This window comes from Ostrea edulis, chromosome 8, assembly GCF_947568905.1.
Source record: "Ostrea edulis chromosome 8, xbOstEdul1.1, whole genome shotgun sequence".
NCBI lineage: Eukaryota > Metazoa > Mollusca > Bivalvia > Ostreida > Ostreidae > Ostrea > Ostrea edulis.
Genome location: NC_079171.1, coordinates 9,796,305 through 9,811,918, shown reverse-complemented (window position 1 = coordinate 9,811,918; position 15,614 = coordinate 9,796,305). Strand labels below are relative to the sequence as shown.

Genomic DNA, 15,614 nt, shown 5'->3' with positions numbered 1-15,614 from the left:
TCATAAATAAACACCGCACGATTATCTATTCTAAATATTCAAATTATTCAAAATGTTAACGTTGTCTATTTCAACTTTCAATATAGTTAGGAAGCTAAGTGAATAACGCTGAATTTTACCGCAGATATCCATTGACTTCATTTACCTGATTATTATAGATCAACACAATTATATTTATATGTGTACTTTTAAAAAGTGGCGGATCCAGGGGGTTAAATTGCAATATGAATACTTTACTTTTGAAGAAAGAAAAAATAGAAAACCCAAACAGATAGAAACTCCAAATAAACAATGAAACATACTAGTAAAGATCACAGGAATTTATCACGTACAAAATCAGTATCTAGGTAGTATTAGTGGGTTAGTGTCTGACGAAGCGTAACGGCCAGAACTCAATGGTGAAGTTCGTTAATTGGAATTACACAATGACTGACCAGTGCTTTACGTTCAAGGGTAAAAATGGGCCACTTGTCAATTCTAGAAATTGAACTGTGCGAGGGAGAGGGGGATGTTCGCTCTCGGTCATCCACCACTAAATTTAATAAACATCATATGATGAATTCCTTAACATGTATATATGTAAAGTATTCAAAATGTTAACATTAAATTTACTTGTATTTTAACTTCCAATAATGTTACAATGATAGATGAGTACCGCTGTTATAGGCATCACCAAAATTATCTAGCTAGTGGCGGATCCAGAGGGGTAAGAAGTAGGCATAAAATCGTGATAACAGTACTTTGCTTTTGGAATAATGATAAATAAACCCTGACAAGACAACCCTGATATATATATATAAATGTCCGTGATCATAGAAATGTATCACATAAAAAATCGATGACTAAGTGGAATAACAATTAATTGTCAATGATAACAGGTTTTCATTGCGAAGCAGACCTTAATTACAATAAACAAGTACACCCACAAGATGTTGTCGTGTCTGACGAACCGTAACGAGTAGGATTTAAAAGGGTAGTTTGTTAATTGGGAATACACAATGACTGACCAGTGTCCCCACTACATTTTTTTTTAAATTTCCGAACTAAACATCGTGTGACTGTTTATACCATACAAATATGAAATATTCAAATTGTACATTGTAGAATACCAGGGACTAAGTAGAGTTACAATGGGAGTAGTTTTTTTAATTGGAAGTACACAATGACTGACCAATATTTTCCGTTTGAAAGTGCCATTTCTATCTGGTCAAAACGAGCCTTTTGTCAATTTTGGACCATAAATCCTGCAGGAAGAGGGATGGCTTCCGCTCCTCCGCCTCTAAAGTTGTTTTTCTAATTTCAAAATATTAAAAAATAATCCTCGTATGATTATGTATCCTAGATATTTAAAGTATTCGAAATGTTAACGTTATTTCAACTTTCAATATAGTTAGGAAGCTAATATTAAGTGAATAACGCTAAATATTACCGCAGATATCCATTGACTTCATTTACCTAATTAGTAGATCAACACAATACGTCTACCTAATAACTGGCGGTTCCAGGGGGTTAAACTGCAATATCAATACTTTGCTCTTGAAGAAGAAGAAGAAGGGGGAAAAACCAAACAAATAAAAACTCCAAATAAGCAATGAAACACACGAGTAAAGATCATTAGGAATTTATCACGTACAAAATCAACTCACGACTAGTGTCAGTGGCTGTATTCAATGATGAAGTTTGTTAATTAGAAATACACAATGACTGACCAGTGTTTTACGTTCAAGGGTAATGTCTATCTGGTCAAAATGGGCCGCTTGTCAATATTAGAAATTGAATTGTGCGAAGTAGGGGTGGAGTGTCGTTCTCGGTTATCTACCACTAAAGTTAATAAACATAACATCATATGATGAAGGCATGCCTTTATATATATATATATATATATATATATATATATATATATATAAAGTATTCAAAATGTTTACATTAGATTATATCTACATTTATTTTAACTTTCAATAAGTTAGAATGATAGGTGAGTACATGTACCGCTGTTATAGGCATCACCAGAATTAATTTAGCTAGTGGCGTATCCAGGGGGGTATTATAAGAAGTAGGTATAAAATCGTTGTAACGGTACATGTACTTTGATTTTTGAACACTGATAAATAAATCAGATAATCCTGATATATAAATGTCCGAAATCATAGAAATGTATCACAATATAAAATCGTTGACTAAGTAGTGTCAATGGATTGATTTAAGGTTTCATGTCCATTGAAGCGTAACGATTATGATTTACGAGGGTAGATTGTTAATTAATTGGGAGTACACAATGACTGAACAGTGCTTTACATTCAATAGTCGTGTATATCTGGTCATTAAGTGGCTGGGGAAATAATTAGTACTATGCGTGAGGGATGGGAATGGGACGGGGGATCCGCCCATTCGCCACTGAAGTTATTATTTGAAAAATAAACATCGTATAGTTAAATTCTTTTGCGTATACAAGGTATTCAAAATATTAACGTCATCTATTTTATCATCCAATGAAATTAAAATGATAAGTGAAGACTGTTGTATCCACACAACTTGTGTAACTAATTAGTGGCGGATCTCGGGGTTAATACATTTGTAAGTAGACCTAAAAATTTGCGATAACATTGCTTTGCTTTATGAGTAAAAAAAGTCTACAATATTAATAAAACATTGATACACAAATGTCGAAAATCATATAAGTTTATCACTATAAAATCGCTCGAGATGTTTAGAACACTTAGAGCCGAACTTCCCTAGAGTCGAGACGTCTGTTAACCGTTTATTCGGACACGCCTGTCAAAGTCTTTTCGACGCTTAATGTAAAGGTAGCAATCGGAGAAAGTACTTTGACTTGAGAATGAATACGATTGTAGAAGGGAGGGAAAGATGGACCGAAGCATACATTTTGTAAAACGATTCTTGTGTTGTTAAATAATCGAGAATCTTATTTGAGATGTCTGATTCGGTTCACTAAACAACTTAGCATCACCTAGCAGAGTTCATGTTTCACCGTAAGCACTTAACACTAATTTTAGAATATGTAAACAAGTTGTAAGCTAGGCCTATTCCGTAATTCAACAACATATCACATGAACTGGTAATTTAATCTGTAGTAATAATACTGCTACCCTTTATAAAACCACAAGGATGGTGGGTGACGATAATTTTAAGAACTATTTTGAAACGAAGTTTTGAGTGAAGTATCAGCCCTTGTAGGTCCCCCCCCCCCCCCCCCCCAATAGCAGCTGATTAGGGGATGGTACGGTATATGGTATATACCCACACTATTATTAATACAGACAAAATTACCGGTTCCTGTGAACATATTTTAGTACCTGACGACATATGAAGGGTTGTGAATAGTGAATGTGAGCAACTGCATGTGAATGCACGGGCAATGGAAGTTGATGTAAATAGATACATGTAGTATGTGCATGTATATATATTTATACATGCACATACTATATATTTACATTAACTTACAGTGCCCGTGTGTGAATGAGTATTTCATAGTGTTCTTGTCTGCTTGTTGCAATAATATAGTCCCGTCCAATTTTATATGGATATTTTTGTGCAAGGGTTATATGTATACAATTAAAATTGCATGGGGAAAAGTTTAGTAATGCAGAGCTCTAATATCTTTTATTATCTCTCATGTTTTTTAGACATTTATTCACAAACACATAGGCCTACACATAAGAGTTTATAATTACTATATATATTTAAAAATTAATGCCATGCCTTGGCTTTTAAGTACATTTTAAGAATCATGACAAACAACACTTTTTAAGATACAATTTTCTGTTTTATTGTTATATTCATGGAATAAAAATCCCATCCTGTGTTTTATTTGGGATATCTATTCCCATTCATGCTCAAATAGGATATTTACTGCCATTTCATGTTCATTATGGGACATTTCCTCCTATGGGACATTGTATCCCATATTAAGTTTAAATATGGGAGTTAAAATCCTATGGGAGAAATTATATTTTTTCTCCCATAGGATTTTTTGTGGGAGTGAAAATCCCCCAAGTGGGATTAAAAATCCCTCCAAAATCCCATGGGATTTTTTGATTTCAGGTGAAATATCTTAAAAACTACAATAGGTGCAAGTGTAAATGTTGGTGCATGTCTTGTGAACATAAAATCCCATCTTTTTTTGTGAAGGGTTTATTTGTATCCTTAATAAAAGGGTTGGCGAAACTCCGGACTTTTGTCGTGTCCAGAGTTAAATGTCGCACTGTTACAAGTTCAAAGACACCGACTTTTTTCTAGGCCCACGCTAAAGCGCGAACTGTCAGCCCTGTTCACGTAGACAGAATATTACCGACATTAATATACAGTACAGGTCAAAAACATGGGCCAAGCGGACTGACAGTTCGCACTTTAGCGTGTGTTCTTATTTTCATTAACCTTGACCTTGGAGTTTGACCTACTAATGAAAATAAGAACACATTGATGAAAACAGCCAATCTGATTACTGACAGAATTTCTTCTAAGCGAGAAAATCTAATGATTCTATTCACCCCCCCCCCCCCCCCAATGAATCTAATGTATGGCTCCACTACTTGTACTATCTCTGCACTCCCTCTTCCAACGCCCACACGTTTCTCCGATGTAAAAAAAAATGTTTCCATTGTAGGCCTATATGCGACGTGAGCCCGAAATGAAAGTAAAATGCATTCAAAACATGTAGAATCTCGTCGTTACAGGTGACTGTACATTTGATATCAGTATCAATGTCCCTTTGAAGAGAAATCTTACGGAGTTCACCAGGCCTAACTGTGGCTCGGACTTCGCGCTGCACTCAAAACATTTCCCAGATGTTGGCCAAATGACGTCATGCATCATTCCGATTTTGATTTAGCCTAACTTTCAGGCCGTACGTCTCATTTTTATTACATATCAGTATTCCATATACTATATTCAAGTTTTATAATTAAATGTGTTTAGAAATATATCATTGAAAAAAACCAAGCACAAGTACTCTTTCGTGTATGTGCAGGCATGAAAAGCATGTTTAGAAATCTTTGGGTTTTTATTCAAAGACGAATAACTCTAATGCTGCTTTCTCAATCATTGATCGGTTATTTTCTGTTAGCAACAAAGTTGCCAAAATTAAGGTTATACATTCCAATTCTGGAGTCATTTGAAACTGTATAGCGAAGATTTAATTCATTGGAAAATTCTCAATATAGCGTCTCTGGGCACAATAAAAATAATCAGAAATATGAGAGAAAAATACTCTCTTGCGGGTAGCCATGAAATATTTAGGTAAATCTTTCCTCGGAGTTGCAAAAAAGGGGTAAAACCCTTGGCAGAGCCTCATGTTTTACCACTTGTTTGCCACCTCAAAGTTGGAATTACCTTATATTTCATGGCTACCCATACGCAAATCTTATAATCCTATGAAAGAAAGGTATGAAAGATGTTGCAATCTCTCATATCTCGTGACATACTTGTAGTAAGTTACACAGATGAATAGTTTTAGATTCATCTGCTTGAATAAAAACAACAATCATAACATGATGTTCAGCATTCTCGAAATTTCGGACTTTAAATGTAGATGACTTCATAGAGGCTAGTGAAAATAAGAACACGATAAGAAAAGCAGCTAATCATCTTAAATTACTGACGTTATTTCTTCTAAGAGAGAAAGTCGAGTGATTCATTCAATACCCTCACCCAATGAACTTTATACGTTTCTATGTAATTTTATGCATGGTGTTTTGTAAGCTCTACTGCTTATATATCCGCACTCCCTCTTCCAACGTCCAAATGAGTCTCCGATATAACTAGTGTCTCCAGTGTATACGAGACTTTAGTCCTTATAGGTTTGGCCAGTAAAATGCATGGCTAAGTCCACGTCCATTTGTAAAAACCACTTTGAATTTCTGTTTACACACTCGTCCTTAAAACAATTGTGCTTTAAATATCAGGATCAATGCTCTTTTGAAAACAAAACCTGCGATTTTGACAGGGACTTGGTAGAAGATCAGATGACTTCGAGCTGGGACTTGGTAGAAGATCAGATGACTTCGAGCTGCACCGAAAGACTTCCCCACATGTACACCAAATGACGCGACGTGCCATCCTGGTATTGATTTAGACCTAAAGTTTCATATCTATTATGTGTCAGTTCTATTTATAATATAGTTAAAGATATTGATGTTAAGGTTTTGCTGTGTGCTATTCCATTGTACTTCTTTGACATCAGTGACCTAGATTGTTCCAGAGCCTCATGATCATTTCCCTGCAATTCATTGACACCTGTGGCCTAGATTGTTCTAAAGTATGTTTATTTTCTTTCGTAGAGAGATCACGTAATGGTTGCATCATTGTCTTTCAAGATGGTATTAGAAAATTTATTCCTATTATAAATACACTGGAAAACTCTGATTAAAAAAATCGCTCTGGTTAGAAACTTTCTTTGCATTTTGGATCATACTAGGAACTAGGATCTTTGAATTCAGTCTACTATTTTTGAGTGTGTCGACTCTGTTCGGATTTATTGCTCAAATGCCGCAAGTTAGTATTTTGTTATTGTTACAATTGTCTTTCAATTATTAATTGTGAATAAATCTTATTGATTGTTTAATTGTCTTTTGTCAGTAAATTCTGTTCCGCTATATAAAGGATTTGTTCTGATCCATAACAGTTGCTTAAAATGTGTAAGAAATAAATCAGCAAACTTGCAAGTAGTAATTCATGTGTGTGCAGACATGTAAATGACTAGGTGTTGTTATGCAAAGAGAAATAACTCTTATGTTATTTACTCACTCATTAATCAATTGATTGTCTGTCACAAAGTAGTTGCCAAAATTAATTTCGTAGAATCATATTATGGGGTCATTTGTAATGTATGCTGAAGATTCAATCAATTTAAAAGTTATCAATATGACGTCACAAATCACAAGGAAAACGAAAAATGATTAGAGACCTGAATGAAAAATATCAAAGCCTCGGGTTTTACCGCTATGTTGCAACCCTCTGATTGAAATAACCTTATATTTCCTTCCTACTCATGAATGAGTATTATGACCTTTCATATCATATGACATAATTATTCAATACACAAACATGGATGGACATTTTGATTCGTCTGCTTGATACCGGGTATATATATTATAAAAAAACAACTTTGAGATGCTATACCCTGAATGCAGTGACTTCATAGAGGATGTAATGAAAATAAGAGCACAACAGCCAGTCACCTCAGATTACTGACAAAATTTCTTCAAAGTAAGGGAGGGAATAGTTTGATTCATTCAACGCCCCCAATGATATTGCATTGTAATCCAAAAAGAACAAAGAATGACAATGAGTATGAACCAATTTCTCTAAGATCTATGATTAGCAGCTTTGATCGTCATCTTCGGCGTTAGCATTGTGTGCAAAACCAAGAGATGCACTGAAGGATAAATAAACAGCGTGGTATTAAGGCCGAGGTTAAGGGACCAAAACCAATGAAGTCTGACCCAAAACCAGACCAGGAAACTGACGCTTTGTTTGCATCAGATCAGCTGGGAAAATCTAATCGAAACTCAATCATAAACATTCTTTAGTTTTTAGGAATGAGATGGGAACCAACAGAACACAGGGTCATGACCTTAATCTCAATTATTTACAGTACCACGAGCGTAACACTAAAACGAGAGCAGGTGACGATGTCCGAAACACTTGGACGTGATTCCCTAGAATGTATGCCACACCGGAACGACCAGAACGCTGCACTGTGCAGGTTTACATGTAAAACTTATACGGTACCAATTTTGATGCACCAGATACGTATTTCGATGAATGTCTCGTCAGTGATGCTCAAACCGAAAATTTGGAAATTCGAAATAACAATAAACTTGTGAGAGCTAAAAGGAGAACTAGAGTGTTAAAACATGGAGCCAAATTCGTCCAAGGATAAGAGTTATGCATGGGGGAGATTATCCTTAATTTTGAAATGAATTTCTAAATTTTATCCCAGGAATTAAATATGCATCCGTATTTTCAAGCTAGTAGCGAAGTACTTAGATACTGGGCTGTAGAGACCCTCAGGGACTAACAGTCCACCAGCAGAGGCCTCAACCTAGGGCTCATAATGTAAAACTTATACGGTACCAATTTTGATGCACCAGATGCACATTGATGACATGATGTACAAAGTCAAACACCCTGAAGATTTTCGTAATCCTGACAACACTTTTTGACTGGCGGCTCTGTCACCCATGATAAAAACCCTCTAATCAGAGAGAAATGGTTTAAATACATTATATTTCATTGGCAGCTGACCCAAGCTCTGGTATGTCTAGGGGTCCGTGTTTGTTCTACTCTTAATTTTGTATTCCTTATGAGATTAATCATTTTCACTTGTTCATTCCAGGGAGTTTGGAAATTTTACGAAACTTGTTTTAAATGCGTGAATAATGCGCTAAAAATCTTATAACTGATATAAAATAAAATAAAATTGAGAGTGTGACAAACATACCCATGAACACATCAAAGAACTTCTCAAAATACAATAAGAAAATTCGGGTTGGATTGCCAGAGAAAACCTTTATAAATATAACACAGAAGATAATGTCTTTTTTTGTAATTCATTTTTTTTTTTTTTTTTGCTTTCACAATAAATAAACATTTGCATATTAACAACACATGATAATATAGTATATACATCTTTCAAGCAAGTACAAACATATGTGTACATTTAGGAGTACATATGTATATATTATGTGAAAGGTATTCAATTTCAAAAAGATGGAGAGAGAGAGAGAGAGAGAGAGAGAGAGAGAGAGAGAGAGAGAGAGAGAGAAGAACTTTGCCTGGTCCACTGATCAGTCTCAATCATTTCATATAAAGCAATTGTTTTATGTTAACAGTACATTTTTAAAGCAAATCACATATATTCTGTCAGTATTTCTCATATTCAGTATATTTTCAGCTTCTTAGCAACAGAGATTTTTCTATATAGAATATATCAATAATATGTTTTTGACAGCACAAACATTTAGTTTTGGAGCCATTTTATACCTACAATGTACTTACAAATATGTAATACTTGACAATAAGTATTAGTAAATTTTGTACTTTGTATAAGTTTCTGTTATTGTATTTGTCAAATAGTATGGCTTGTCTATCATACAATTGGTTTATTGAATTTATTGAGAAACCAGTCTTCAATTGCAAAACTTCTTTACATCAAAACATTCTACGAACAATTGATCAGAAGATAAAGTCTTTGTATGAGTACTTGAGATTGGATTTTAACCGTGAGAGGAATGGTTGTATACCATTAATAACAATTCGTTTAGATCTATTGAATCAATTCCTATATTTTACACAATAAAGCTAATTTTAAATCATGTCATTTATGCTAGGCCAAGTGCTTATTTCTAGATAATGTGTCAAATGTTGCTTTGAGGTAATAAAAGAAAGAGAATTGATAGCGATTAAATGTTCTGAACGTACAAATATGAAAGCAAGAGATAATTCTTCCTAATCTCTCAAATCTTTCAAATAAGAAAAATTGAAACGGTTATTTTTATTATTGTTATTTCTTTATGCACACAGGAAAATCATGTAATTGATTTCTTCACAGCAAATCTTTTAAATTAGAGAGTATTCGCATTCAACCAGGACAATCTACATAAGCTAGAAATTTCAAATCAATGTGACTTTGCGAGATCCAAGGTACGATTGTTGTGTCAGATTTTTCACGTAACAAATTTATTGGATGTATGTGTATATTTTAATTTTCATTGCCATAATTTATAGAGCTTGCTTGCTATAAACAATCAATTGTAGAATATATAATTTAGAGTTGAGCGAACACGGACCCCGGGACACACAAGAGGTGGGATCAGGTGCCTAGGAGTAGTAAACATCCGCGGTCGATCTGTCATTGGGTTAAATATTTTCTGACATGTTACATACCGATTGGTGGGCCGTTCATTACACACTGTTTTTGACCACTTCTTACTCCGTTTATCTGATCAAGATATGGTCCATGGCGTGTATGACCGGTCAACAGGAGATGCTTTCTCCTCAATGGCTCCTAAATCAACCTTTGCTATAACCAGGGGTCCCTCCCTTAATTTCGTTTTCTCTATAGGATTTATGAGATTTATCAATGTTCGTTATCTTTACATTTTCACCCTGTTAACTTTCTTTTTCAGATGGCTACATCAAGCGTAAAAGACTCTATCAATGAGCTCGAAAATATTTGCGAGTGTTCCATATACTGTAATACATATGATGAGGACAAACACGTGCCCAGAATACTGCCCTGCAACCATACGTTTTGTACTGATTGTCTATCGAAACACTGCTCCCGTCAGAAAATCGCGTGTCCATTGTGTAATAAGGTTCATGTAATCAGTAATAAGAATATCCTTATTTTCCCCAAAGACAACACGAGGCGTGAGTTGAAGAGTGTGCTTGAAAAGCTTTCCAAAAATATATGTGGGGTTTGTGGACAAAACGATAACAATAGTTACTTCTGCTTTAGTTGTGACATTCGCATTTGTCCTATATGCTTTGCAGACAGAAGGGACACAACCTGTCGGAATCACAAACTTGATCGTAATAACGATTCTCAATCTGCCTCCAATGATTTATCTAAAAAGGATATGTCATCTAGCAAAGTTCGTCTTTTAAATGGACACGAGAAAAACGAACTGAAATTCTACTGTACGGAAAGAAATTGTTGTAAGATTGTATGCGCTAATTGCATTGTTGAATCTCACTCAAAACATATTCATTTGGTTAAGCCTGTGGGGCATGAATACGAATCTCGTAAAAAAGTTATGGGGGATAAATGTGCTGGAGTAAAGGAAAAGATTGCCACGGCAAAACAAACTTTGATCGAACTCAATAAAGAAAGACTAGAAATGAAAAGCAACTTTGATAAAAGCAAAGAAAAACTGGGCATGGTCACAAGGAAAGGAGTTCAATATTTGAAGCAATTTGAGGAAATGGAAAACAAGAAATGGTCTATCAAACTAACGAACAACCTCAGTAACCTTTAAAAAAAATGCCGGGAATGTTTACAGAACTTTATTGACAATGCAACAGAATGCTGCACGATTTCGGAGCGGTCAATGGCATCAGAAAATATAGCCAAGTTTTTGTCAACAGAAAAAAATCTTTCACAAAAGTTGGACTGTTTTACCAAGATGATCGTCGATCAAGATATCAAAAGGCTATCGCCAAGTCAGAAATTTGAAATGATCGAAACCATTAAGGAAATACAAATTAAGGTCAATGGGCTGACGGTTTCATAAAACAGATTACGTCGACTCCAAGCAAGTATATTCGGTAAATGCATTTTATCTAATATTTATTTTTCAAACGTTATCATTTTTTGCAGCAATATTAATTTTGTAAGGCGAAATATTCATTTTGATAATCACATACTGACCGATCGACAGGGTATGCTTACTCTTCCTCGACACCTGATCCCACTTCTGAAATGTCCTAGGGTCCTTCTTTTTTTCCTACTCTTAATGAGTAGTTATGAGATTGATTCTGTTCGTTATCTTCACGTTTTCACAGGGCCAGAAATGATTTTTTTTCTGCTGGAAAGTTAACAAGTCTGCAGGTTTTCTTAACTTCGTAAAACCCAGTTTACATTTGGTCTGCGAGACTCCTTCTAACATGGTCATTTATACCTTTCTCCGTATTGAACAATCTCCGTTGCCGATAACATATGATGATCTTTATCTCTCTAGCTGCATGATTTTCGGTGGATATACGGGACAAAAAAAATCGTATACGAGAATCGCGTGGGCTGCTTAAGATTCCCGTGGTCCTCGGAACTTGTGGTAATGTATAATTCGAACAAATCTTCGCACAGTCACGGTACGGATTCTTCCTGACCTCTCCCTTAAAGCTCATGCAATTGTTCGAAAGAAAACATGCTGTAGAAGGAAACCCTGATTAATTACTTAGGTTTTGATTAAAATCGTTTACACATTATGCTAAGAAAACACTACTGGTGATTATTTACGTGTATTGTATTTACGTTTATGCTTCCTCTAGGTCAGGTTTAGTTTAGATGTACACTTTGGCACACAGATTTTGACTGCGGATAACTCCGTTTACCTGATCAGGATATATGGCTCACGGCGGGTGTGACCGATCGACAGGGGATGCTTACTCCTCCTAGGCACCCGATCCCACCTCTGGTGTGTCCAGGGGTCCGTGTTTGTCCAACTATCTATTTTGTATTGCTTGTAGGAGCTATGAGATTGATCACTGTTCGTTATCTTCACCTTTCATGTAGCTTGCAAACGGTAAGGCGGGTAGACTGTAGGAAAACTTAACACACAAAAACAAACACGGGGGATGACATACTGTTGGTGCAGGACCTTACATTGTTATCGTGATATTTAGTTCACGCTATATGTTGACAAGAAGATCCTGTTTGAAAAATTGACAGAACATTCAAATTTGTAAAACGTGAAATCATAATATCGGGCTTCTCGCATATTGAATCAGGTGTACACACCCTAGACATGTGATATTGGAATTTGCTGCACAACTATGGAAAGTTGACGATAGAGAAGCTGAAGTCATCAAGTTATACTTCTGGTTTGTCGTTAACATTTATCTTCAATAAAATACCTAAGTATGAAGCTGATATGGAAGACTCTGGGGTGTCTTTTATTTAGAGTTCACGGGATGTATCGAATCGAGATATGAAGAAAAATAAGTATTATTGGTAGATAAAACGTCGTTAATGAAAAAATGAAGATAACGAACAGTTCCTTATCTGCAGGCATTCCTCATAAGTGAGCTAATATTTTTGTGAATATTGTTGATTAGATATTTATTTTTGTGAAAATGAAAGGTGAAGATAACGAACAGTGATCAATCTCATAACTCATATACGCAATACAAAATAGATAGTTAGGCAAACACATACCCCTGGACACACCAGAGGTGGGGTCAGGTGCCTAGGAGGAGTAAGCATCCCCTGTCAACCGGTCACAACCGCCGTGAGCCCTATGTCCTGATCAGGTAAATGGAGTCATCCAATTTCACCCTGATGATTTGGACTATGTTTATGTCCCTGTTCAAACTCGCCTATTCCCATTTATATTTACAACGAGTTAAAGGATGATTTGACTAAAGAGGACAACGCTTTCCAAAACTTATTTCTACAATAGTACAATTCAGTTTCTTTTATTTGTAGGGGATGAACAATCCAACCGATCTATTTGTGAATGTGTTAGAACTGCAGTCAGTTTAGTACTTTTAGCAATCCATCTTATTTGTTTGGCATCTTTCCTGCAATCAAAGGATGTGGATATTGATAGTAAGAATGTGCATTACGTTCTAGTAAGACTGTGTATTTTGTTACAGTGATAATGCATATTACGTTCTATCAAAAATGTATATGAATATATTTAAAAATCTAAAAAATAAAAAAAAATGTGTCCATTGGGACATGCTTCAAATTTCAAGAAAAGTACCTTAAATCAAATTCCATTTCAGATTCATTTATGGAGTTCTTAAACACCACGGATTTCATTTGCCAATCTCGAGATTTGCAAGTGTCGTCCAATTTCCCTCTGGATGATTTATCACAGACGTGTGGAAGAGAAGATCAGTATTACGTGTACAACGGGGCATTTTCTAATAGATCTCTGACCATTGCCAAGAATGATTCAATTACGTTCATAATCCATGTTCGTAAGATAGAGGCGTCTGCTACGTTATTTGAATTTGGAATGTCCAGTGCCTCGGTGTCCAGGAGGGATTTGATAGGATCTCCTTCTAGGGAGTACCTTGGTTGGGTTTTAAAACGGTTTGACAACAGCAGACAGTATAGTTTGATGAATACCAATAGGCAGATTATAAACTCAAATATAAATATTATATTCTCCAGATCCTTTAGATTCAAAGTTGAATTATCTAGAAACAGAAGTGTTGTTCTAAGGTTGTTCGACGACAGCGAAAACATTTTTGAATAAATTGACGAAAAAAGATTACCTTTTCACAGTTATAAATGGTTTTTCTTTCTGAAACTCGCACATTCTAACGAAGCAAAACTAAAAGCCAGTATCATCAGTAAAAATCTATCTTTTGATCGATCAACTTTATATCCTGGGATGTTTATTTCTGAAAACAACAAACAAATTTCTAACAACCCGTCCACAGCTTTAACCGAAAGATACATAGAAGGAAATAGTGTTTACCAGGATATTGTATTGCATAATTGCAGTCAAAAGTGTATGTATGTTTTAAAGTTCAAAATCAAAAAACAAAAACCAGGGAAAATATTTTCATTGCATTTGACGACCCCAAGATTCCTTTCTATGAATAACCTCTATAATCTATCAATTTATTCCGATCTATCTGTGGATTCTTCCGTTCAGGCAAATTTTGACACGAATCTTGACGCATTCCCTAATGATAGATATAACCAGCCCGGGGAATGGGAAACATTAATCATCGTTATAGATAAAAAGTTAAAAACTCTTTCCAGTTTTCTTCAGTCGTGTTTAGTACACAAAATGAACATCTCATAGGTAGGGATGATCCAGTTTAGAGGTGGGCTGTTCACAATCTCGAAGTAGAGTTTATCATTAAGAAAGGTAAAAAAGAGAAATATTCAATTTGCTTTTGGATATTAACACACGTCTCAAAGAGTTTTGTCGATTCACTGGAAGGACAATTACCATGTGATTTGATGCCAAACGACATCATGATATATATACCTATCATATTTGTCCTTATTTTGTTTGTTGTGGTGAAGGGCAGACGTGAATAAGCATGAATATACGTGAAATTGTAACTGTTGATGTAGGGTGTGTGTTTGTTAGCAAACGTGACAATGTGAGAGACATTCTTTATTAAGTTGTTTACGTTGTATGCATACAGAGAATGTAAATATGGAATGTTGTGGGATGTATAGCTCAAAATAAAGATAACAATCTTTTGTCAGATATAAAACTTATACGGTACCAATTTTGATGCACCAGATGCGCATTTCGACAAATAATGTCTCTTCAGTGATGCTCAACCGAAATGTTTGAAATCCGAAATAACTATGAAGTTTTAGAGCTAAATATAGCAGATGTGAGATGTAAACGCAGCTTAGATGAAGAGAAGGAAAACACAATTATTTGATGTCATTTCTCGACACTTTTAAAACATTTTCAGAAAATGACAGTAATGGCTGTTTCATGTTGCTCAGATGTCGTTTTAAAAAGAATTTGAAATACACATCATTTGGGCACATGAAAGGTGAAGATAACGAACAATGATCAATCTCATAACTCCTATAAGAATCATATGCCAAACTGTTGTACCACACAACTCCAAACATACTCTGATCATAGATTCTAATATAGAAGACTTTATAATTCCTTTCAATTATGGAAACATAGTATGAATGCGCCAAATACTGAATATAACAACTGTACAACTTGTTTGCGTGACCGGGAAGTCATGCGTTCGTGTTCTGGCAGAGAGTACCAGTTTAGCGGATTAATTCAGGTATTCAACACGATGACTCATCAAGAAATGTTGCGTTCCATCGAAAATTACGAATGAATGCGAGGCACAAATCTACGACATACGATCTAAAAAGACCGACTAGATGATGGTCCTCTATGACATTTTAGGTAAAGAGA

General features: G+C 35.3%; 1 protein-coding gene across 2 annotated transcripts in view; it reads left to right on the top strand.

The window, feature by feature from the left end:
* Positions 1–14,917, top strand: part of LOC125661081 (E3 ubiquitin-protein ligase TRIM56-like) — a 35,810-nt gene extending 20,893 nt beyond the window's left edge. Inside the window, exons 2-4 of one of the 2 annotated variants that reach the window (XM_048892964.2) lie at positions 10,149–11,289; positions 13,169–13,291; positions 13,471–14,917. In XM_048892964.2, coding sequence (XP_048748921.2) covers positions 10,149–11,000 — 852 coding nt within the window. In that variant the 3' untranslated portion in view covers positions 11,001–11,289; positions 13,169–13,291; positions 13,471–14,917. Of the gene's footprint in view, positions 1–4,694; positions 4,865–5,962; positions 6,581–10,148; positions 11,290–13,168; positions 13,292–13,470 lie in introns of those variants that run through there. The other variant, XR_007364638.2, reaches the window with a different exon arrangement.
* Positions 14,918–15,614: the final 697 nt, after the last annotated feature.